General features: G+C 43.6%; 1 protein-coding gene across 1 annotated transcript; it reads left to right on the top strand.

Moving 5' to 3' along the window:
- Window positions 1-19,813: 19,813 nt before the first annotated feature.
- LOC100273219 (putative HSP20-like chaperone domain family protein) lies at window positions 19,814-22,330 on the top strand. Its single transcript, NM_001147661.1, has 6 exons — window positions 19,814-20,299; window positions 20,950-21,122; window positions 21,247-21,295; window positions 21,450-21,616; window positions 21,693-21,776; window positions 21,899-22,330. The coding sequence occupies exons 1-6, from the start codon at window positions 19,885-19,887 to the stop codon at window positions 21,935-21,937; spliced, it is 927 nt and encodes a 308-aa protein (NP_001141133.1). The 5' UTR covers window positions 19,814-19,884; the 3' UTR covers window positions 21,938-22,330.
- The last annotated feature ends 459 nt before the right edge of the window (window positions 22,331-22,789 follow it).

Below are 22,789 nucleotides of genomic sequence, written 5' to 3' on the forward strand. Positions count from 1 at the left end.
TTCCCTACAACACAAGTTCTTGCTAGAGATGAATATGAAGTTAGTGATATAACAACTCAATTCATCTTTGGGTCAATCTTAAAGGATAGGCAATGTAAGATTGATAGCTTGAGATAAGAATTGAGTTAATCTGCTCAAGCACCCCAAAGCTTCATATCATCTGTGGGTACCTGCAAAACTTATTAAGTACATTTTGGTACCCATTTTTGGATGGGTCCACCAAGGTTAGCTAACAAGTACTTAGGCACCCAAATGGCCTTTGTGCTAGTTTTAGGTGAACTAATTACCTTTCTACCACAAGAGTCAAATTTGGGTCTCCTAAGCATTTTATTATGAGAGCGCACAAGCATATCATGTTTTTCTTGCAAAGCTAGATTTTCAATATTTAGCTTTTCTATCATGTTATTGAGTATAGTATTTTCTTTTTCTAATTGAGCAACAGATGATAAAGCATTTGAAGTACTAGTTTGCTCAATTGAAATCTTTTCATACCTTTGGACCAAATCATCATGAGAGCACTTTAGCTTCTCATGCTCTTTGGTCAACTTCTCCAAGTCTTTGAATTTTTCGATGAGGATATTTTCTTGCTTATGAAGCATTTCCTTTTGTTCTTCCGCTCTTTTCATGAGTTTGAGCAAGCTCATCCGGTTCTTCTTGCTTAGTTGAGCGAAGAATTTTTGAAGATCATTCTCATCTTCACCATCACTTTCATGTTCATCCTCATCCTCACTTTCGCTTTCACTATCACTCCCATTAGCGACAAAGCACATATGAGAAGTGGATTTGAAAGACGAACCTTGTGAAGAGGTGGATTCGTCGTTTGTTCTCCATCGATCATTTTCTTCTTCTTCAATCTTGTTCTTCGCCTCATCTTCCTTCATTTTGAGGAATATCCTTTCGGCGATTCTCATGGCAAGATCTATTGCCCTAGGATCAACATCTGCAGCAAAAGATGAAGTCGAGGCAACCTCAACTTTTTCAAGCTTAGAAGCACTTTCGTTTCTTAGTCCCCCCGACATGATCTTTTCCTCACGCGGTTAAGCGTTAGAACGAGGATTAGGCTCTGATACCAATTGAAAGTTGCCTAGAGGGGGGGTGAATAGGCAAGTTAAAACTTTTTCAACAAAAACTAGAAACAAACTGGGTAAAACCGGTTCAACCGGTGTCAAAACCGGTTCAACTGGTTTGCACGAGCTCAACTAAAGAATGAGATATAAAACTGAATTGATCTCGAAATCCACCCAGTTAACTTTGGAAATGAGATGTTCTAGTTGATCCACAGGGTTCAAAGTAGTAGATCTAAGAAGGGCACTTCTCAAAATCCACACACCAAAAAGATATGAACAAATCTTCCACGGAATGGTGAGAGGACGAAGAACACAAAACAAACACAATGAGCAAGAACACAAGAGACACAAGATTTATCCCGAGGTTCGATCACACCACCAAGGTGCCCTACTTCCTCGTTGAGGCGCCCACAAAGAGCCGGGTCTCTTTCAACCCTAATCCTCCCTTTGTCGACCACAAAGGTCAAGCCCACACAATAATCTTTGCTCAAACGAGCGGGTAATACAAACTTTCTTGTGGTCTTCCACAAAATTTGGAGACTCACAAGAGACACCTAGTCGTCTAGGAGCCAGAAGCTCCAAGAGTAATGAATCCACAAAGAACTCGATGTAATACCAAAGCTCGAATCAAGAAGAGCAAGAAGGATTTAGAGATGAAGCACCAAAATCGCAGCTCTTCAATCTCACTCAAAGATTTCTCTCCAAAGATTTGAAATGGGAGAGGCAAGAGGTGTGTGAGAGAGAGAGTGGGAGGTGTTTCTCAGGTTAGAAATGGAGTTTTGTGCGTGCTCTACTGTGGGGGAGAGAGGTAGGAGTGAGTATATATAGGTGGGGCTCCAAAACTAGCCGTTTTTGACTTTTCTGCCCAAAAACTGGTTGAACCGGTTTTAAAAAAAGTTGCGCACAGCTTTTTGGCTGACACAGCAGACTGGCAGAAAAAGGTGAACAGTGCAAAAACCGGTTGAACCTGTTTTAAAACCGGTTGAACCTGTTTCCACCAGACAAAAACCGGTTGAATGTCCGGTTGAGTGTCCGGCTGAACCAGTATTTTCCAGAGAGCAATTTTGGCCAAGATAGACTTAAAAAGGTTGTACTACATACTTTCACTAAGGATTAACAAGGGCAAAATGGAAGTTTTAGATCAAGGATTTTGAGCTTTAGTACCAACACCAACCTTCTTTATGGATCCCCCTTGATAGTACGACGATTCCTATACTCAAGTTAAATAAAATATAATTAAGTAAAATCCTTGATTCATTGGTGTCTCAAGTGTGATTTCTCCATGGTGTTGCTTCATAAGGATCACAAACATATTTGTCTCACCTTTTGAAGCAAACACAAATCGAGCCTGTGACTTGTGCCATTTCACCATATATGAGTTCAAATCATGGCTTCAAGTCACCTTACTGATGCATCAACATGTTGTAACTCTTTATAGCTGATTAGTTCATCGACTTAGTGCAAGTACTCTCTTCTTCACCTTAGCCATGGTACCTCCACTACAGCAGGTACAGTCATTTTCGGCGGCTTCTGGCCGCCAAAAAAACTTGGCCGAAAATAAGGCTTAATTTTCGGCGGCCAGGGCCTGGCCGCCGAAAATAGCTTATTTTCGGCGGCTGGCTTCTTGGCCGCCGAAAATAACAGATTATTTTCGGCGGCCAAACAGTCAGCCGCCAGAAATAAAAAATGCCGAAAATAAAATCTCTATTTTCGGCGGCCAGAGGGGCCGCCGAAAATTACTAATTTCAGAGCAAAAAAATTGAAAAAAATGCGAAAATAACAGAATTTCATACAAAATTCATACAATAACAGAAATTCCATACAATAACAGAAAATTCATACTTGAGTTCACAACATAAAACTTGAGTCCATACAAATATAAAGTCCACAAATAGTCCATACAAACATAAAGTCCACAAATAGTTTATTACAACACAGTGCGGCACAAAGCTAACTTAATCACACATTGGGGTCGTTGGAGTTGTGTCCACTACCTCCAGAAGCCAATAACTGGTCGACGAAGTCGTGTAACGGGTTTGGATCCTAAAAACAAGATGACATTAATAACGGCATTGGTTACATGTATAACGACTATTCAAACAAATTGTTTTTCAAACTAACCTCTCCTGCATAAGCTCCCTCCCCAGCATAAGCTCCTCCTGGTGCCGGTATGACCGGTGGTGGCGTGTTGTGGCCCATGACCCCGGATCCCTACAAAATCAAGTTTAGTAAAGATTTGACAATTAGGTTGATACAAACGACAAGTCTTAACTAAATTGAATAACCTGAGGTGGAGGTGGAGGTGGCGGAGCATGTAATCCCCACTGAGGCATCGGCGGCTGAAATTGAGGGAAAACAAATGGTTGCTGCTGTGCCTGCTGTGGAAACCAAGACTGTTGCAAATATAATATATTAGTTATAGAACCAATATCGAGCGTGTTGAGAATAAATAAGACACTCACGTTCATTGCTTGTTGCGCCTGTGCGTTGTAAGCAGCCATGTACTCTGATTGCTGTTGGAGAAATGCCATTTGTTGTTGCCGCATCTCTTCACGAAACTTTTCTTGCTGCTCCCTCATAGCTTCCTCCATGCTAGATACAGAGCGGCGACTACGGCTGCTACTACCACAGCCCGCCTGCGACGAAGAGCCGCCACGAGAACGCAACTCCGTCGAATCGATAACACCGGTAAACATAGAATATCTTGAAGAACAAGAAAATTAGCTATTCGGTCGTAGTTCCAATATTATTGAAAACAATTCACAAGTTCATACCGTCCATGCGCCTTGCCTCCAAGTGAATGCACAACCTCAGCGTCGATGGTAGGCGCTCCTCGCCAATCGTAGTCTTCTCCATACTTCTTAACCATCTCCTGCCCGTATGTCTCCTGCAATACAATATGAAGGTTCAGCACACATGTAATTTATAGCTGTATGGGAAGAAAACATTAATCATAACAACAACTAACCATACGCTCAACGGCCGCTTGACTACACAGCTCATCGGAGATTTCACTGTTTTTCGCTCGATGCCCTCTCCTATAAACATCGATTGGGCTCGGGACAACTCCAGTTTGAGCCTCCTGCAAATATATGAGTTCAATCCTGTTTCATTTCTGAGTAAAACAGAATACTACATACTCACCATTCGCTTAGCCAACCGAATGTGTCCATCAGCCCCATAGGTATGGTTGACTACGACCTCATCATCGTCCTCGTCCTGCTGATGGCGCTGCCTATGTCGATTTCTGTTTGACTTCTCAATCCACTCGGGCGAAGCCCATATCTCACACAAAGCCTTGTAAGCCTGTGGCCGGTGTTCCATCCATGGAAGAGTTACCTGCATATAAAGTGTTAGCTCAAAATTACATTCACATCTGAATGAGCTGTTAAATTAGATTTTTACCTCCATGTACTGGTCTACAGTCAAGTAGACATCTGAATATTGTCGAAAGTTGTTGATAGAATGACCTCGGCGCTTCATGTACGCGTTCACAACCTGTAGACGAGCATTGGAAAATGCATCCCTGCACACCTTTTTCGCATTTTTCTCTAATACTCGGTCTGCATGCTCTTGAGCCTCAGGTTCCACACGATAGCGTCTCTGTCCAACATCGAAAATAAAATTTGTTCAAAAACAACTAATAAATGTTAGGTTGAAACAACTAATAAATGTTAGTTCGAAAAAATTACCCAAAAGTCGTGCTTGACGGCGCCTTGAGCTGTTCCATATGTAGCATGTGGAGCTAGTGCGAAGTGCGACCAGCTAGTGCAAGGAACCACCACACCTTTCGGGTCGGTGACAATTCCTGGGTTATGTAGACGACAGAGGTTACCTAAGACTTGATTAACCTGTCTATGGTGACCTCGACCGTCAAATGACGTGTCTTCCCATTGGCTGCATGACAAAAAACAAGAAAGTCATGTCATATATATAGTGTAAAATAAACAAATAAGTAAGAACAAAGTGGTCAAACGTGAGTACCTATCACCAACCGGGATGATCAGTACTCGAGCTTCAGATTGTGCAGGCGCTGACGGAGGTAGGACAAAGTGGCCCTTCCGAGTGCCCCTTCGTCGAACGACAGGAGCCTCGGTGGTATCGTCATCCGCCTCAGCATCTATGCCCTCATGGGGCTGCTCGTCCTCCTCGTCATCCTCCTCATGGGCCTGCTCGTCCTCGTCCTCCTCCTCATGGTGTTGCACCTCCTCCTCGTCGTCCTCCTCTTCCTATGCACATGAAATAGAGACACGTAAAAATTTACATAAACATTTACATAAGATCTTTATATAAGTGACTGACAAATAAGATCAATTACATAAACATTTACATCGGTACTCCGTTGTAGAGCGATAGGTGTATCACGTAGTTCTGGCCGAGCGTGTCTCAGCAACGCCTCCTGTCTGCTCTGGCTAGAAGAACTCCCTTGGAAAAGGGAACGTGCACCAGGGAGTATCCTGCTAGCCGCATTAAGAAACCCCCTAGCAGTGCGCTTTGGTTTATTCCTACCACTCATCCTGTTCAATAGAAAAACATTAAATGTATTAGCTCCATAAAATTAAGTGAACTAATAAAAAATCAAATAATACATCACATAATATGAAATTTTGCATTACACATCAAAATTCATCAGAATCACGATCAAGGAGTCTTCTTCGATCCAAAGCTCGCAATGTGGCTTTTTTGTTCCTTGGATTTCGTTTTCGTTTCGGTGCAACACACTCATCAGTAGTGACATCGTTACGGTCTCCGACTAGTGAGTTCAGTGCAACACCCTCATCGATAGTAAAAGTAGTTGGCAATTCTTCTTCTTGATAAACATCATCGGCCTGTTCGTCTTCGAATTGATAACCAGCAGTGCAAGGAGTATGTAAACGTTCCCTAGGGTTCACCTTATGAACTACCCACCATGCTTCAAACTTCGGATTTGGGTACGACATATAGTAGACCTGCTCGCACTGGTGTGCAAGGATAAAATTATCATGGCCTCGAAGTCGTTCCTTGTGCTTTACTTCAGTTATACCATATTGACTTTGTCTAATCCCATTAGTGCTGTCAAACCAATCACATAGAAAGAATACTAATTTCAAAGGTTTGTTCCCTGCAAAATTAAACTCTAGGATGTTTTGAATGATGCCATAATAATTAGTTTCTCTGCCGAGTGCATCGAGTGCCCTAGTCAGAACTCCAGTGTTACGTGTGGCTGCACGAGGACGAGACTTTTCAAATTGGTCTGAACGAAAACGAAAGCCATTCACATCGTATCGACCAAATGTTCTGCAAGTGACCGTCCCATAAGATAGCTGTCTCAAGTCCTCGTGTATGTTAGGAGTCTTTGTGCACTGCAAATAATATACAGTTAAAATGACTACCTCGCGTAAAAGGCTAAATGACATGAAAGTAAGGAATATAGAGAGTTTACATGCTCGCGAAACCAGTCAACAAAATTAGGTCTTCCTTGCCTCCCATGTCGTCGCATAGTATCTAGTTGTTTGCTTGTAGGCTGATGGGAATAAGTCCAATTTTCCTCGTCGAACTTACTGTACGACAAATAAGTAATTAAATATGGCTCCTTTGGTAAAGAAATTAAGGGGTAAAATAAAGACTTACATGAAATATGGCTCCATCTCTTCCATATTAGAGTACATGTATAGCAATGCGGACATTCTTTCATCCATGCTAAGGTGGTAGAACGTGCCCTTACTAGTACTTGTGCCTCTCCATTGGAAAATGTTGAGATCACTGACAGGAGGTTCCTCATCGACATTGTATCGCATGGTAGCAGCATAGACATTATGTTCCTCTGCGAAATACACACTCGTGAAGTATGAAACCTCCTTTAGCAAAAAAGCTTCAGCGATGCATCCTTCTACTCTAGCCTTATTTCGAACCATGCCTCGCAGGTTTTTGAGTGCACATTCAATGTGATACATCCACCTATATTGTACAGGTCCACCAACCTTTGCCTCATATGGAATGTGAATAAGTAGATGCTCCATCGGATTGAAGAATCCAGGTGGGAATATTTTTTCTAGCTTGCATAACAACACTGGTATTTGTTTCTCCAACTTCTCCATCATATTTTTACTTATTTCTTTGGCACAGATCTGCCTGTAGAAATAACTTAGCTCAGCTATTGCCTGCCACATGGCGTCGGGCATATAACCACGAAACATGACAGGGATAATCCTCTCCATTAATATATGGAAGTCATGGCTCTTTAACCCAGTTAGTTTTCCCGTTTTCAAATTCACAGCTCTTTTCAAGCCCGCAGCATAACCATCGGGAAATTTAATTTTTTTCATCCATCTCATTACCTCGATCTTGTCTTTAGAGGTAAGACAGAACAAGGCACGGGGCGGCCTACCGTTGTCATTGAGCACTTGGGTTGGTCGGTCACAAAGCATTGCTAGATCTCTTCGAGCTTTCAGATTGTCCTTTGTTTTGTCAAAATGCATGCAGGTGTGTATGAGGGCTTCAGCAACATTACTTTCTTGGTGCATGACATCAATGTTGTGCACAAGAATCAATGACGACATATAAGGGAGCTCCCAGAGACCACATATATGTGTCCAGTTGTGGTCCACTCCGAATCCTTCGTACTTGTCCCCCTTTTCATTTAGGACAAGGTTGTTCAGCTGAGCATATATTTCTGCCGCGTTAAGACGTTTAGGTGGACCTTTGGTGACCACAGTGTTCTTTATAAAGTTTTTCTTATCGCTCCTAAAGGGGTGTTTCCTGGGCAACCAGCGTCGATGACAATCGAAGTAAGTGATCTTTCCACCATGAGCAAGACGGAAGCAATCTGTATCTGAACCGCAATATGGACATGTCAATCTACCATGTGTACTCCAACCGGTAAAAATAGCATACACCATGAAGTCATGCACCGACCACAAATACGCAACTCGAAGTTTGAATATCTGTTTTGTAAAAACATCGTATGCTTCAACACCTTTCCAAAGCTCCTTCCACTCTTCAATCAAGGGTTTTAACATGACATTGAGGTTCTTTCCAGGATAGTCTGGGCCAGGAATGATTAAGCAAAGAAATATAAATTCATATTTCATACAAAGAGAAGGTGGAAGGTTGTATGGAATAACAAAGACGGGCCAACATGAGTATGATGATGCCATTTGACCAAAAGGTGTGAAGCCATCGGTCGCGAGGCCGATTCGAACATTCCTCGGATCAGCTGCAAACTCGGGATCAAACGTGTCGAGAGCCTTCCATGCATCCCCATCTGAAGGGTGCACAATTAGGTCATCGTTATCACGGACACCTTCTTTGTGCCATCGCATGTGCATAGCGGTTTTTTTAGATAGAAACATCCGTTTCACTCGAGGAGTTAGTGGCAAGTAGCGGAGCTGCTTATGTGCAACATCTGTCATCACCTTCTCACCCTCATCATTAACAACTTCCACAAATCTAGATTGTCCACATTTCAGACATTTTTTCTCTTCCGCATGCTCCTTCATGAAAAGCATACAATTGTTTTTGCACACATCAATCTTCTCATAATCCATACCGAGACCTTTGATAATTGTCTTTGATTGGTACATGTCTTTAGGCAACTTATTGGGCTTTGGGAGCACATCTCCTAATAACTTTAAAATCTCATTGTAACAATTGTTCGAGAAAAAGTACTTGGACTTAATGGACATGAGCCGAGTCACAAAAGCGAGTATACTCACATCTGTGTGTTCATGCAACGGCTCTTCAGAGTCTTTTAGTAGTTTAAAAAATCTGGAAACCTCTGGTGTGGCAGGATCCTCGGAGCTTAGGTTGAATTCTGGACGTAGCGAATCTAGCATCTCATGCATCGCATCATCGCCAGCCCAATCATTGTTCTCCTCCTCTTCTACATTCCTGTTGGGTACTACCTCACCATGATGTTCCCACACCTCATATCCGGGCATAAATCCAAACTGACAAAGATCTAGGCTAACTCTTTCCTTATTAAGAAATATACTGTTTTCGTGACGCCTACAAGGGCATCTGACAGTGCCGGTTAAGGACAAGGCGAATACGTGGTCCACAAAATCTTTGGTCTTGGCTACCCACTCATCAGAATGACGTCCATTCCTACTCCAGCCATTGTACATCCATGCACGGTCTTCAGCCATGCCTGAGACTGTTAAACCGAACCATATCGTGAAACCATTATTCAATTTCATCAAGTATATCGGTCCTATATGTACAGGCATAGAGTCTAAACCACAACAAGCTACCAGGACCCACAAATAATTTTGGCAGCATAACCTCGCTGCCACTAAATAATATTATTTATATATAAAACAAAGAATGATATAATATTAATCAAATCAAACTAAATACCACATACACTAATAATGCAATTATTCTACGTACCAATACCATTTCTATTAAAATTAATAATATAATAGTACCACATTTTAATATGAAATTAATGGCTACATACAATATAAATACCTCTAATTACTAAATTACATATACCACTAACACATTAATGAAATCAAATTAAACAATAATATTAATCGCACAACTAATTAAACATACACAATCACAAATATATATTAATTTCGGCGGCAATTAAACAACGGCCGCCGAAAATATTGAATAAATATCGCAAAAAAAATACCTAACGATCGGGGCTTTCAACGGCGACGACGGCGGAGTCGATTGCACGGCGGAGGTCGACGGGGGCAGCACGGAGCTTTGAACGGCGGTCGACGGCGGCTCAGGGCCGTGGCGGTGGCTTGAGGCGCTGGCGGCGGCTTTGGGGCGCCGGCGGCGGCGGTTGGGGCGCCGGTCGGGCGCGCGCCCACGCACAGGGGCGCGGCGCGGGGGAGGGCGCGGCAGCGCGGGGCCGGCCGGCAGCGGCGGCGCGGGCGGCGGCGGCGCGGCAAAGACAGCGGGCGCGAGAAGGCGGCGGCGGCGGCGCGGCAAAGACAGAGGGCGCGGTCGGGAGAAAGAGGAAGAGAAAGGTCGGCTGACTGTTTTAATAACTTAATTTTCGGCGGCCTCTGCCATGGCCGCCGAAAATTAACTTATTTTCTGCGGCCGGCGCCAGGCCGCCGAAAATCAGCCGTTATTTTCGGCGGCCATCCATCAGCCGCCGAAAATAATAGTGGCCGCCGAAAATCGTGCACAGTGTTGTTGTGCTCGGTCTACAAGCCGTCGCTTGGCCTTCACCTTCGCTTAGTTCCTCGAAGCCCTTTCCTTGCTATCTTCACCCTATCAAGCCATTCTTGAGTCACATCCTATTGAGCATCCATTGAGAGAATCATTTCTTCAATATTGTGAACCTTGCTTGAATGTCATCTAGATATAACTGCTAAGATCAATCAAGCTTTAGTTTGATTCTCATATATTCATATATGGACTAATGGTAATATGGTCAAGCCAATTCATGATTCCTCATATCTTATTCACTTTGGCTTGACCAATCCTCTTAATCACTTCAACCTCTATTATGATCATATTTATGCATAGTGATTTCTCAGGACTTGTCCATATATTCAAACCAATATAGAGACCATATTATATCCATTTGCATTGTCTCACTGGTTATTTGACCTTGTGTTGAACCTTGTTCACAGATCATTATACACTATTCAAGTATGTTCATCATACTGAATTTCCTGTTCAACACTTAGCAAACTTATTAGACCTTTAAATGTGTTGTTATCCAAATCACCAAAACTCACAAAAGGGATGACTGCACTTTCACAGTGTGTCTGATTCATCGATTGGACCTCCAAACCACCGTCAATCGACAGATTTCTCCTCGGCCCCAGTGAGGGCCTTCTTCCCCTGTGAGTTCCGCAATCGTCATCCATGGAGAATCCTAGTTTTATTCTCTGTTTCCACACTGCAGCAACCCCTCTCGCTCTCCCTCACCCCGACACGTCTGCCCCGACCCCTCCCTCTCCTCTCCTGTGCAGCCCCTCCCCTCCAAGGGCAGTGGCCATGGCGGTGCCCAGCCCTAACCTGGCCGAGCAGAGCCCCCATGCTGCCCCCTGCGTGGCTAGGTTGGGCGGCGCCCTCGCCGCGGGCCATGGCCCCTGCACACCTGGGCAGGCGCGACCCCATGCGGCTGGCACCCGACCGGCCAGCCACCCCTCCCCTTGGCCGGCTAATTTCCCCCATGGCGGTTCCTGCGTGAGAGATGGAGAGGTGGAGTGAGGAAGAAGATGGCTTTTTGCGAAAACGCCCCTGGCAGATTTCGAAACCGCATATATGAATTTAGTCCAGTTTCAGACAGTGATAACTTTTGCGTTTTAAACCCGATTCAATCCGTTCAAGTTGCATTAGGTTCGTATTAAAATTATCTACATGGTATAAGTATTTTTTCCGTGTTGTTGCATATTTTATTTAATTTATTTTAATGTTTGTTTGATCGATGGCTACTAGAACGTTGTTACATTTTAAAATCTAATTTAGAAATTCGATTTGCGCATTGATAATTGGACATCAACATGGTTAATCTTAACTAGAATATTTTTTATTAATAATTGTTTAGTTTAATCACACTATTTTTTTGTTAGTTTTCACGTATCGTGTCGGCTCGCGTGCCATAAGCGTGCTTGGCGCGTACCATGCGCGTGTGGCCGTGCTGCTTCACGTGTTACGTATTACGTCTTGCTCCGCTAATTCGTCTCGCTTAGAGTCGCTAATGTTATTTGAAATAATTATTTAACTAAGAGTTGCTAGCATAATACATGTAATTAAAACTAGGCGATAGCTCTAATTGCATTTAACAAATGGTGATTAATATAGTTACGCCGAATTAAATGTTCTAACTAATACTTTTTAGCGCAAATATAATACCTTCTCGACCGTAGCTTCGCCTACTGTGTTTCTTATCCGTGCGTAACCGCAGAAGCACTCTCTATTTTATATTGCTCGTTTTTATAATATTTTACCTTGTATGATGTAATGTTTTTATGCAAGTATATGTTTGTTTGTTTGTGCTCGTTCGTCTTCGCTTCGTGTCGCGAATAGTACGCGACCCGTTTCCGAGCTTCAGTGAATCGAAGATCAAGCGTTGATGACTAGGTGATCTAGCTCTTCGAGTTCTACGAGATTGAAGACCCTTAGCATCTGTTTGGTTGAGGCAAGTGTCCTCTGACCTATTTATCTCTTATTCACATGATAATTCACTTCCCCACATTATATAATTGAAACCTAAGGATTGACTAGCTTTAATTTTACCTTGTCCTTGATTACCTTTTGGGTTATTTTGGTTAGCTTTATGCTAGCGCTCTACTTTAATCAATGAACATGATGAGATACAATTATTATACGATGCTTTACATTCTGATTATGATTGTGAGCTTGTGATACTAAAGGAGGCTCGAGCTATTTCCCGAGTAGTTCTCTGTAAGGATCTGTTCGTTGGATGACCACCCGGGAAAATAGTGTAGCCATGAGGATGGTATGGGATGCTCTTAGCTGATTAATTAGAGGAAATTGAGGTATAGATTGCTTCGTCGTCATGCCGTCAATGGGGTCCGGGCACAGGTACTTGCTCTGTCGAGGCTACGTGTTGTTGTTGGTCACTCTTCCTATGGGGAGATGTACTGTGTTTATCAAACTAGAGAAACCTAACATACGGCTATGACCTCTGGGGAATCTTTGTAAAAGCTACATAGTGAGACCCTGCCAGTTCACGACTCATGGGTAAAGTGTGCGACCTCTGCAGAGGAATGAAACTGATATATCAGCCGTGCTCACGGTTATGAGTGGCATTGGGAGCTCCTTTGATTAGAGATACATATGATCTGAGATACAATGGTTCTATTATTAATGGTTTTTGTTCGATGATGATAATGATGTTCCTCGATGAGGAAATGGTTCACGGGTTGTTATTGCTAAAACTTGGCTTCCACTAATAATGAATACCTAACAAACTAAAAGCAACTGCTTTGATCCTAACCCCACATAAAGTTAGTCCACCTCAGCCAAACGGGACATTTGCTGAGTACATTGATGTGTACTCACCCTTGCTTTCACAAACACCAGATTGCCTTTGGTGCAATCTATGCTCAGATAAAGAAGAAGAAGAAAGTGCTAATGTGGATCTTCAGGAGTTCCAGGACTTCGACAAGTTCGGGGATTAGGCTAGCGGCCTCCCCAAGTCAGCTAGTTGCATGTGGCGAGTTTATTTACGTTAGCTACGTTTCTATTATGTGCACTTTAATATATATTATGTAAATGGCTCTAGTCTATAATATTATTATTTACTATTTATTAATATTCGAAGCATTGTGCTGTGATGAGTCATTTATTGTCACACCCGGTTTTAGAACAAACCGAATGCGAACCATGTACGTGTCAGGATCAGCAATTCACGTACACAACAGTTACATAACTGAATATCATCACATAGTGCTCAAATAATAGCATAAAAGAGTAATAATAATCGATTACATCATAATGTCTGATACATCCACATAGTCTTTAACAATAATCAAAGTGCGAAAATGAAACGTAGATACACGCAGCCTTCACAGGCAGCCGACTGGGGGTTGCCGCTAACCCACGCCTAAAACCCATCGTAATCTTGGAACTCCTGGAAGTCTTCCTCCACGGCTTCAGCTTCTCCTGAGCAGTGGTTGCAACGCGGACAACCTGGGGAGGGGGGGTTTGGTGTGTAGAGAAAGAGTGAGTACACATCAACATACTCAGCAAATGTCCTGTTTGGCTGTAGTGGACTAGCTTTATGTGGGGGTAAGTCAAGCAGTTGCTTTTAGTTGGTCAGATTATTATTACTAGTAGAGAGAGCCAGATTTTAGTATTAGCCCAAGTTGTTAACCCAAAAGTACCCTTTCCAAACGGAAAGAATACCACTTACCATTACCATAGTCAATACCAAAACCATCATTCTCATCACCACCTGTAATCCAAACATCTCTGATCAAGTATCACTAATCAATGGAGCTCCCTTGGCCGCTCATAATTGCGAGCACGGCTGATATATCAGTTTCATAACACTCTACAGAGGTTGTGCACTTTACCCACAAGTCGTGATTCCCTTTTTCTGCCCGGAGATCATGACTCTCCATTGATCACTACCAAGGTGACCTAGCAGGGTATCACTACGTAGCCTTTACAAAGATTCCCTGGGGCTATAGCCACCCATTAGGTTTCCTAAATGCATCGCACTCCTTCCCAAGGGGCGAACCAACCTTGGCAGAGCGAGCCGCATACACCGAGCCCCATTAACGGCACGACGACGAAGCGAACTACACCCCGATTCCTCTAATTATTCAGCTAAGGGTGTCCCATTTCACCCTCATGGTTGCACTGTTTTCCCGGGCGGTCATCTAACGAACAGGTCCTTACGGAGAGGCACTCGAGAAACTGCTCGAGTCCCCTTAAATTCCACAAGTATATCATCATAATAAAGAAGGGAAACAATGTATCATAGATAAATCTCATCATGTTCATTGATTAATGTGAAGCACTAGCATGAAGCTAAACCAGAATAATCCAACCCGAATAGGTAAACAAGGACATGGATAACAAAAGCTAGTCAATCCTTAGGTATAAACTGTGTAAATGCGGAAAGTGGATTAAGGAATGTATAGGACATAAGTGGGTCAAGGGACACTTGCCTCCACCAACCAGCTGCTGCTTAGGGTCTTCTCCTGCGAGTTCTTCGGACTCCGTGACCAGACCGTTCTCTATGCGTGTGCAAACATACATTCACATCTTAAATCAGCAAAGGAACAATACACCATATAAGGAAACAAATCAGTTAAACACGCACATGACATAAAGTTCGCGCTTACGATCACGCAAAACTAGTGTTAGCGGAGTGGCACACAACGACGCGTGAGACCACACGTGTTACGTAAAAGAACTTCCAGGTTGACAACACAGTCATATCTTATCAAGTTAAAACACGTGAGGTGACCTAACTACACATAAACTAATCTTTATTAAATTACTTATTGAATGAGCAAGTAATTACATGACTTGTGAAAGCATGCATTAGAGCAGGTCAGGTTAATGTTGTGAACGTACTAGTGGCATTCTTACTATGTATAAAAGAACTAAATCATTTCAGTTATCCATCGACGTTCTATTCGCAAGACATAAATTACGTCAAGTCGATAATAATATTCATAATAGGAACAACGTCGGTCGAGCTAGCCGCATACACCGCGCAAGCTCCAGTGCGCGCAAGGCCGCACTGACTGGGGCCAGGGACACCACGAGCTGGCCGCGCTGAGCGCGCCGCGAACGAGCTGTGCGCACGCTGCGGGCAAGCTGCGTCGGGCACGCCGCGCGTAGGCAGCGGGGTCGCGCCGGGGCCCAGCCGCCGCAGACGCGCATGCCGCGCGCGAGAGCCGCGGGCCGCGCGCTAGCCGAGAGCCATGGTCGCGCTGCGTGCCGCAGATGCACGGGAGGGGCCGCGAGCACGCCAGGGCAGCAGGGGGCCGCCGTGCCGGGGCGGGGGCGCGAGCGCCACGGCTGCGCCGAAGCCGCGCCATGTCGCGGGCTCGGCGAACCGCGCTGGGGCACGCGCGCAGGGCGGACTGCGCCATGGCGTCGCGTGCAAGGAGGGAGAGGGGCTCGGAGTGGGGGAGGACGCGCCGCGCACCACGCCGGAGCCGCGCCATGGCCGAGGACCGCACCACGGCCGGGCCGGCGGGGAAGGGAGGGGGTCGAGCGGGAGCGTCGCGCAGGAGGGGGCCGCCGAGCCGGGAAAGAAGAGGGTGAGGGAGGGGGAAGAAGAGGGGAACGAGGCTCACCGCGGGAAGGGCGAAGGCGGACGACGTCGAGGGGCGGCGAGGGCGTCTTGGAGAGGTGGGAGAGAGAGACGTGCGCGGGGTAGAGGAGAGAGAGAGGGAGGCGGGTTTGGGGAGGGGTGGGGTTGATGGGTGGGCCCCACCAGGGGGTGGCGGCGGCGTAACCGTCCGCGCGCTGCGCGCGGGAGGGACGCGGGGGGGGGGGGGGGGGGAGAAGCAGGTCGCGCCTGGGCCGAGGGGGCTTGGGGGGCTTTCTATTTCTCCATTTCTTACTTATTTCCTTATTAAATACATGCTTCACAAATTCACTCCTCCACCAAAGTGGAAATGTACTCCAACATGATGCAACAACCAAAGTACCTTTAGGGTTCTATTTTACTAGGCTTACAACTTATATAAAATAACTCTCCATTATTTAGAATAAAAGAGAATAAAAACGGTAAGGGAGAGAATAACACCTGAATTTGGTGGATATTAGAAAAGAAATTTTATACTCCCAAATTTAGGGTGTTACATTTATGTAATCGCTTTGTACGTGAATTTCTGATCCTGGCATGTACATGGTTAATATTTGGTTTACCTTCCAAAACCGGGTGTGACATGTAGCCAAACTTCTTCAATTTAATTTCTTTGGATTTGAGAAGATTCCTAGCACTTAATAGAACATAGTCAGTACCAAAAACAAATTACTAAGTGCTAGAATCATACATTTGTTTCTCTAATTTGCTTGTCTTTAACTCTGACCTCATATAAGTCAAAACAACGTGTGTTGAACATCTAAACCAAAACATTATAGAAATGGCCCAAGGACACATTTCCATTTCAATAGTCCACTAGCAAAGTGCTCATACATTATTACAGTTTTCATTTAGTTTGAGTATATGGTATGAAACATAAAACATTTGTGTTATGTAGCTTAGGTGGGTGTTAATGTAGGTTTGGAGATAATAACCATGGTTTGAATCTCCATTTATGTATAATTTTAATTTTTTATCATTTAAATGTAGGGGAACAAGGAAGACCGTGAAAACAGTAGAACCAAGATACTCGTGTATACTAAGACTAGCAAAGTGCACGTTACGAGTTTTATTTATAAAACATAAAAAATATGGGTTTAAAGTCAAGAACTATGTTCGAAAATCCAATTTATGTATAATTTTAATATTTTTATTATTTAAAAATGGGGGATCATAACAAACCGTGAAATCAGAAAAACTGGTTCTTTAATATACTCTCATGTTCCAATTTATAATTTATTTAACTTTTTTTATCAAATTTAACCGTCTCATCTTATTTATTTTGTTGAAAAAATAAATAATTTGACTTAAAATATATTATATGCTAAATTATCATAACTAAAATTAATAATAATTATAAAATGATAATAATTACGATTTTTTTGAATAAAATAACACAGTTAAATTTAGAGAGAAGAGTATCTGTCATCAAGCTTAAGGGCCTGTTTGTTTACCCCCAGATTATATAATCTGGATTAAATAATCCTAAGAGGCAAACAAACAGTCCAGCTTATTTGCCCAGATTATATAATCTAACCCCTTGGATTATGATAATCCATAAGCAAGTGAGGAGGTGCTTATTTCAGATTATTTTTTCTCACTTCCCCACTACGCTTTCAAGTTTCCTAGAAATTACCCACCATTGCCATTATAATCCACCGAATCGTTTTTGCTCCTGTCGCATCGGAGAAGCCCGCCGCCCAACAGGATCTCGCCGCCCAACAGGATCCCGCCGCCTAGCCCCCGCCGCGTCCCGCGCGCCGGCATCCCGCGCGCCAGCGTCCCGCGCGCAGCAGGTGCCGCGCCGTGCCGAGGTGCCGAGGCGCCGCGCGTCAGAAGACTCCGCGGGTCCCGCGACGACTTCACCACCACGAAGCTCTTGGCCAGAGGCGGCGGCGGCGGCGGCGGAGACAGCGGCTTGGTCTGCGCCGTCGTGGTCCTGGAAGACGTTCGGGGAGAGGGAGACCGTCCACCACCGGAGCCTCATTGCCTGGACGGCGAACTCAAAGCGCGGGACGTCGACGAGAGGGTCGCCAGCGTCCTGACGGAGACGGAATCCGGCGTTCGATCCTCATCTTGTATTCTTTCCTGTACGTTTCGATTTGTTCCAGTTATTAGCGCAGTGCTCTGTGAATGGTTGTGTTCTCTGTGTTCCTTTCATCCACTATCCCGCCGCAGATCAGCTGGGGCGCCTAATTTTTCTCTGCATCTGTCCTACCGAGATCCAGAGTGCGACCATCTAATTGCTACAATGCTACTCTATCTACAGGTGTATTGTGATGGATCCTACGTCCGAACCAGCAGACATTGAATCAGGAGTTGGTGATGTTACGACACCTGTACGAGGCAGACCAACCATGGTACGTGGTTCCATGACGGCAGGTCGTCGTGGCGCAGGATTTACACTGGCAGGGCGTAGTGCCGGTCGTGGCACTAGTTGTGTGATACGCGATAGTAGGAGTGCCGGAAGGAGCATTCGTGGTGGACGAAGTGTTGGTATTGACATCGATTTAAATGCTCAAGGTCGGGAAGATGATGAACCAATTGAAGTTGAAGCTGAAATTACTGCAAATAATTCGGTGAGTAATTTTCTAACACATGGCCATTGCTAATTTGTAGACATTTATAATCTTCATATGTGATATGCTTGTACATATATTTTCGTATAGAAGGAGAAATATGACAAGGCGGATTGGTCATCCATGAATACTAGAACTTTCTGTCGTTCAAGTAAAAAATAGATTTCAGAGGTCAAAAGAAACTATTAGTAGAAAGTTCTCAGAAGTGTTGAATTGCATATTTCTCCTATCAAAAGATATTGTGAAGCCAAGAGATCCTCAATTTACTACTGTCCATGAAAGATTACTAGGCGACCGATTTCACCCTCATTTCAATGATTGTATTGGTGCAATTGATGGAACTCATATAAGGGTAGTTGTGCCATCCTCTAAATTGGTTCAACATGTTGGTCGACATGGATATCCCACCCAAAATGTACTGACCATATGTGATTTCGACATGAGGTTCACTTTTATTGTTGCGGGATGGCCGGGTTCTGCACATGACATGAGGGTGTTCAATAATGCTCTAACAAAATATGCCACTATTTTTCCACATCCTCCACCAGGTATCATATTGTTTATTATATAATTTCAATTTATAAATTATTATGGTCTACTCTCATATGTCGGTGTATTTTTAGGTAAATATTATCTTGTTGACTCAGGATACCCTAATCGATCTGGATATCTAGCACCATACAAAGGAACAAAATATCATTTACCTGAGTATCGAGCGGGTCCCCGACCTAGCGGAAAAAAGGAGACATTTAACTATTTGCATTCATCTCTGCGTAATGTGATTGAACGCTCATTTGGTGTTTTGAAGATGAAGTGGAAAATTCTGTTACACCTACCCAGTTATCCTATGGCCAAACAATCCAAAATAATACATGCATGTATGGCTCTTCATAATTTTATTCGTGACAGTTCTTTGGCAGATAAAGAATTTGATCGTTGTAATGAAGATGAAGATTATATGCCAATGCCATCATCTCAGCCTAGTACTAGTCAATTTGGGAATGAAGAAGGTGACATGAATGCCTTCCGTGATAATATTGCTAATGCAATATTTGTCAATGTCAATTGAATTATTTTTTTCAAATTATTTATGTAATAAATTATGAATACTCAGAAACATTTGTTACATTGTTCATCTCATATATGAGTTTTAACCTAGTACAAATATAGAGGGCATTCTTGTCTTACTCATACAAAAGAATCCTATTAACAACTTAAATAATTTGGGTAAACAAACATGACTACTCTGATTATATAATCCAGATTATATAATCCTCCAAAAATAATCCAGATTATATAATCCATGGGTAAATAAACCGGCCCTAAAAAAAGGTCGCTCCGCTGAACTGCCCTCTGCGCCTCATAATCGAAAAGGACCAAAGCCACGTTTCCTCCTCAACAAAAACCCTCGCAAAAATCTGGGATCTATCTAGAAGCATCACTCAACAAACCCTAGGTTGCCTGATCGGTTGATCGCTCCATGGCGATCATCTCCGACTTCAAGGACGACGAGGCACCGGAGCAGCAGCTGGCGGCCGGCCACGGCGTCGAGGTGGCCCTCGTGGCGGCGTTGGAGAGGAGCGGCGGCGCGCTCCCCTTCCTACAGGCGGCTATGGATGTCGCCCACCGCAGGTCCGGCCTGTTCCGCGACCCTTCGGCGGTGAGCAAGGTCACCGCGATGGCGGCGGCCGTCAGGGCGCAGATCGAAGCCGAGGAGAGGGTGACCAGGGAGGCGGAGGCCAAGAGGAAGGCGGAGGAGGACGAGAGGAAGGCGGAGGCCGAGGCGCAGAGGGCTGCCAAGGAGGCGGTAATGGCGACGGCAGAGGAGAAGCCAGAGAGCACGGTGGAGAAGGACAGCATGGAGGTGGATAAGAAGGAGGAAGCCAACGTGAGACGTGAGTGCTCTATTCCCTTGCTGCCTGTTTTGAAATCGTTATATTGCTACTGCGTTTTAGGGATTTTGTGCTAACTGCTAGGTGTGATTCCATAAGCTGTATGTTGCATATTCTGGTGATTAGGCTTGTGGAGTTAAGATAAGAACAGTCTTGGTAATTGGTAATCTACACGGAAGATTGGGGGTTGATGCTCTGATGTGGCTTGATTTGGGTTGATCCTCTGATCAACTTATGTGGTTTGATTTAATTATCTAATAACACTCTAGAGTGCATCCTTACACCATTTGGTATTTTCGAACTGCATTCCATTATTGGTATTAGTAGGAAAAATGCTTGAACTTATAACAGCCCTGTTAGGGGGGAAACTACATTCATTTGCCCTTTATTTGCTTCTAGTTGACCTCACAGTAAATTATCCATGGTCCAATGTCTATTGCAGTCTGACAAAAGTTCTTTCACTGCTGTAGTTGTTTGTTGAGGCTTGGGTTTTTGCTGAATTATAAGGGAGACATATATAGGTTGAAATTGCTTACATGGTGCCCTTTTATTTTATTATTGCATCTCAATGAGAGTTTCTTCAGATCCAATTTCTACTGCATTTTTTGGGACCTCCTAATATAATATATTTTTGTTTCTTTCCTAATAAACAGAACCAAATGCTGGCAATGGTCTTGACTTGGAGAAGTACTCGTGGACTCAACAGTTGCCAGAGGTTAACATCACCATTCCTGTTCCTCAAGGAACAAAATCAAGATTTGTGGTATTTGATTTAAAGAAGAACCATCTGAAGGTTGGTCTGAAGGGCCAGCCACCTATCATTGATGTAAGTAGCTACAGCAACAAATTCCATCTCGTATGGGACGACAATGTTTCTCGTGAACCGAATGTGTTGTTATAAAATACATATTGTGGGCTCAACTTACTCTTATTACTTTTTTTATTACCAGGGCGAGCTCTATAAGCCAGTTAAGGTTGATGACTGCTTCTGGAGCATAGGTAAGTCACTGGGTTTCAGGCTTTCAGCCTGCTTGGACGCACTATTTTGTATGGCTGAATCTGTAGCTGCTGAGCAGGCATATGAGCTTGCTTTTCTTTAATCCTAAGCCCCTTAGTGACTGATGTATGGTTGCCTAATGGTAACGTTTTGTAGAGGATGGGAGAACCCTGTCCATATTGCTTACAAAGCATGACCAAATGGAATGGTGGAAGTCTGTTATAAAGGGTGATCCTGAAGTTGATACCCAAAAGGTGGAACCTGAGAACAGTAAACTCTCTGATTTGGATCCTGAGACTAGACAAACCGTGGAAAAGATGATGGTAAGACACATAATCTGACACACAACTGAGTTCTGCTGTGGCTTGGAACTAGCTAAATCCTTTATTTGGTTTGTAGTTTGACCAGCGCCAGAAGCAGATGGGCCTTCCAACAAGTGATGAAATGCAAAAGCAAGAAATTCTCAAGAAGTTCATGTCTGAGGTAAGTTGCTTGAAAAAGTAATGATCATCTTTCAGTTCTGATATTTGTATGTAGGTTGGCTTGCCATCCTATTTCTTGCATCTGATTCATTCCTTTTTTTCTTTTTTCTTTTGCCGTGGCAGCACCCGGAGATGGACTTCTCTAGAGCGAAATTAGATTGAGGATGTGTTTGGCCGTTTGTCTGAATGCGTTATTAGTATGAAACATTTTTTGATCAGTTTGCATGTAATGCGTCAGAAATATCTGGAGATAGACTTCTCTAGAGCGAAAATAGCTTGAGGATGTGTTCGGCCAGTTATTTCTACCAGTGTGCATTGGTTGTCTGAGTGCGTTATTAGTATGAAACAAAAATTTTGATCAGTTCGCGTGTAATCGTCAGAAATATCCGGAGATGGACTTCTCTAGAGCGAAAATAGCTTGAGGATGTGTTGGGCCAGCTATTTCTACAGTGTGCGTTAGGTTGTCTGAGTACGTTATCAGTATGAAACGAATTTTGAACAGTCTCTTGTAATGCGTCAGAAATATTTTTTTAGAACTGTGGCATGTCTTGAACCAATACGATGGCTGGATTATGTCGATTTTTTTTGTGCAATCTGTGCTGCTTATTATGCTTGTTAAGTGAAATTCCACTGTTTGTGTGCTCACCCAATCACGATAAAACAAAGTAAATCTGTTGGCTCCAATATGGCTGGCCTGTTCTGTCTGCCTATTTTTTGGCCTGACAGCCCATACCATCATCATCACCCAACCACTAATCTCGGTTCATCTCCCCTAAACTTGATAGCCGCTAAGAGCATCTCCAAGAGCTCATAAGAAGTCGAAAAAAACACAAAAACGTGTCTCCAATAGTTCCTATTTCCTCTAAAGTGTTCTTAACTTTTTTATAGCCTTTAAAATTCCTTTATTTGTAACTATAAATGAAGAGGTTTTTAGGCTCCTAGAAACAATCTACTGCTTTAAGGGATCTGATAAAGAAAGTGTTAAAATCTAATCCCACTAATTTTTTAGATGCC

The sequence above is a fragment of the Zea mays genome, chromosome 6, assembly GCF_902167145.1.
Source record: "Zea mays cultivar B73 chromosome 6, Zm-B73-REFERENCE-NAM-5.0, whole genome shotgun sequence".
In the NCBI taxonomy this organism is placed as follows: Eukaryota; Viridiplantae; Streptophyta; class Magnoliopsida; order Poales; family Poaceae; genus Zea; species Zea mays.

What these genes read in the sequence shown, in the direction of transcription:
- LOC100273219 (NM_001147661.1), top strand. Translation starts at nt 19,885, where the DNA reads ATGGCGATCATCTCCGACTTCAAGGACGACGAGGCACCGGAGCAGCAG. An exon ending in GGAGGAAGCCAACGTGAGAC is followed by an intron (nt 20,300 to 20,949) that starts GTGAGTGCTCTA and finishes CCTAATAAACAG; the next exon opens with AACCAAATGCTGGCAATGGT. An exon ending in AAACCGTGGAAAAGATGATG is followed by an intron (nt 21,617 to 21,692) that starts GTAAGACACATA and finishes TTTGGTTTGTAG; the next exon opens with TTTGACCAGCGCCAGAAGCA.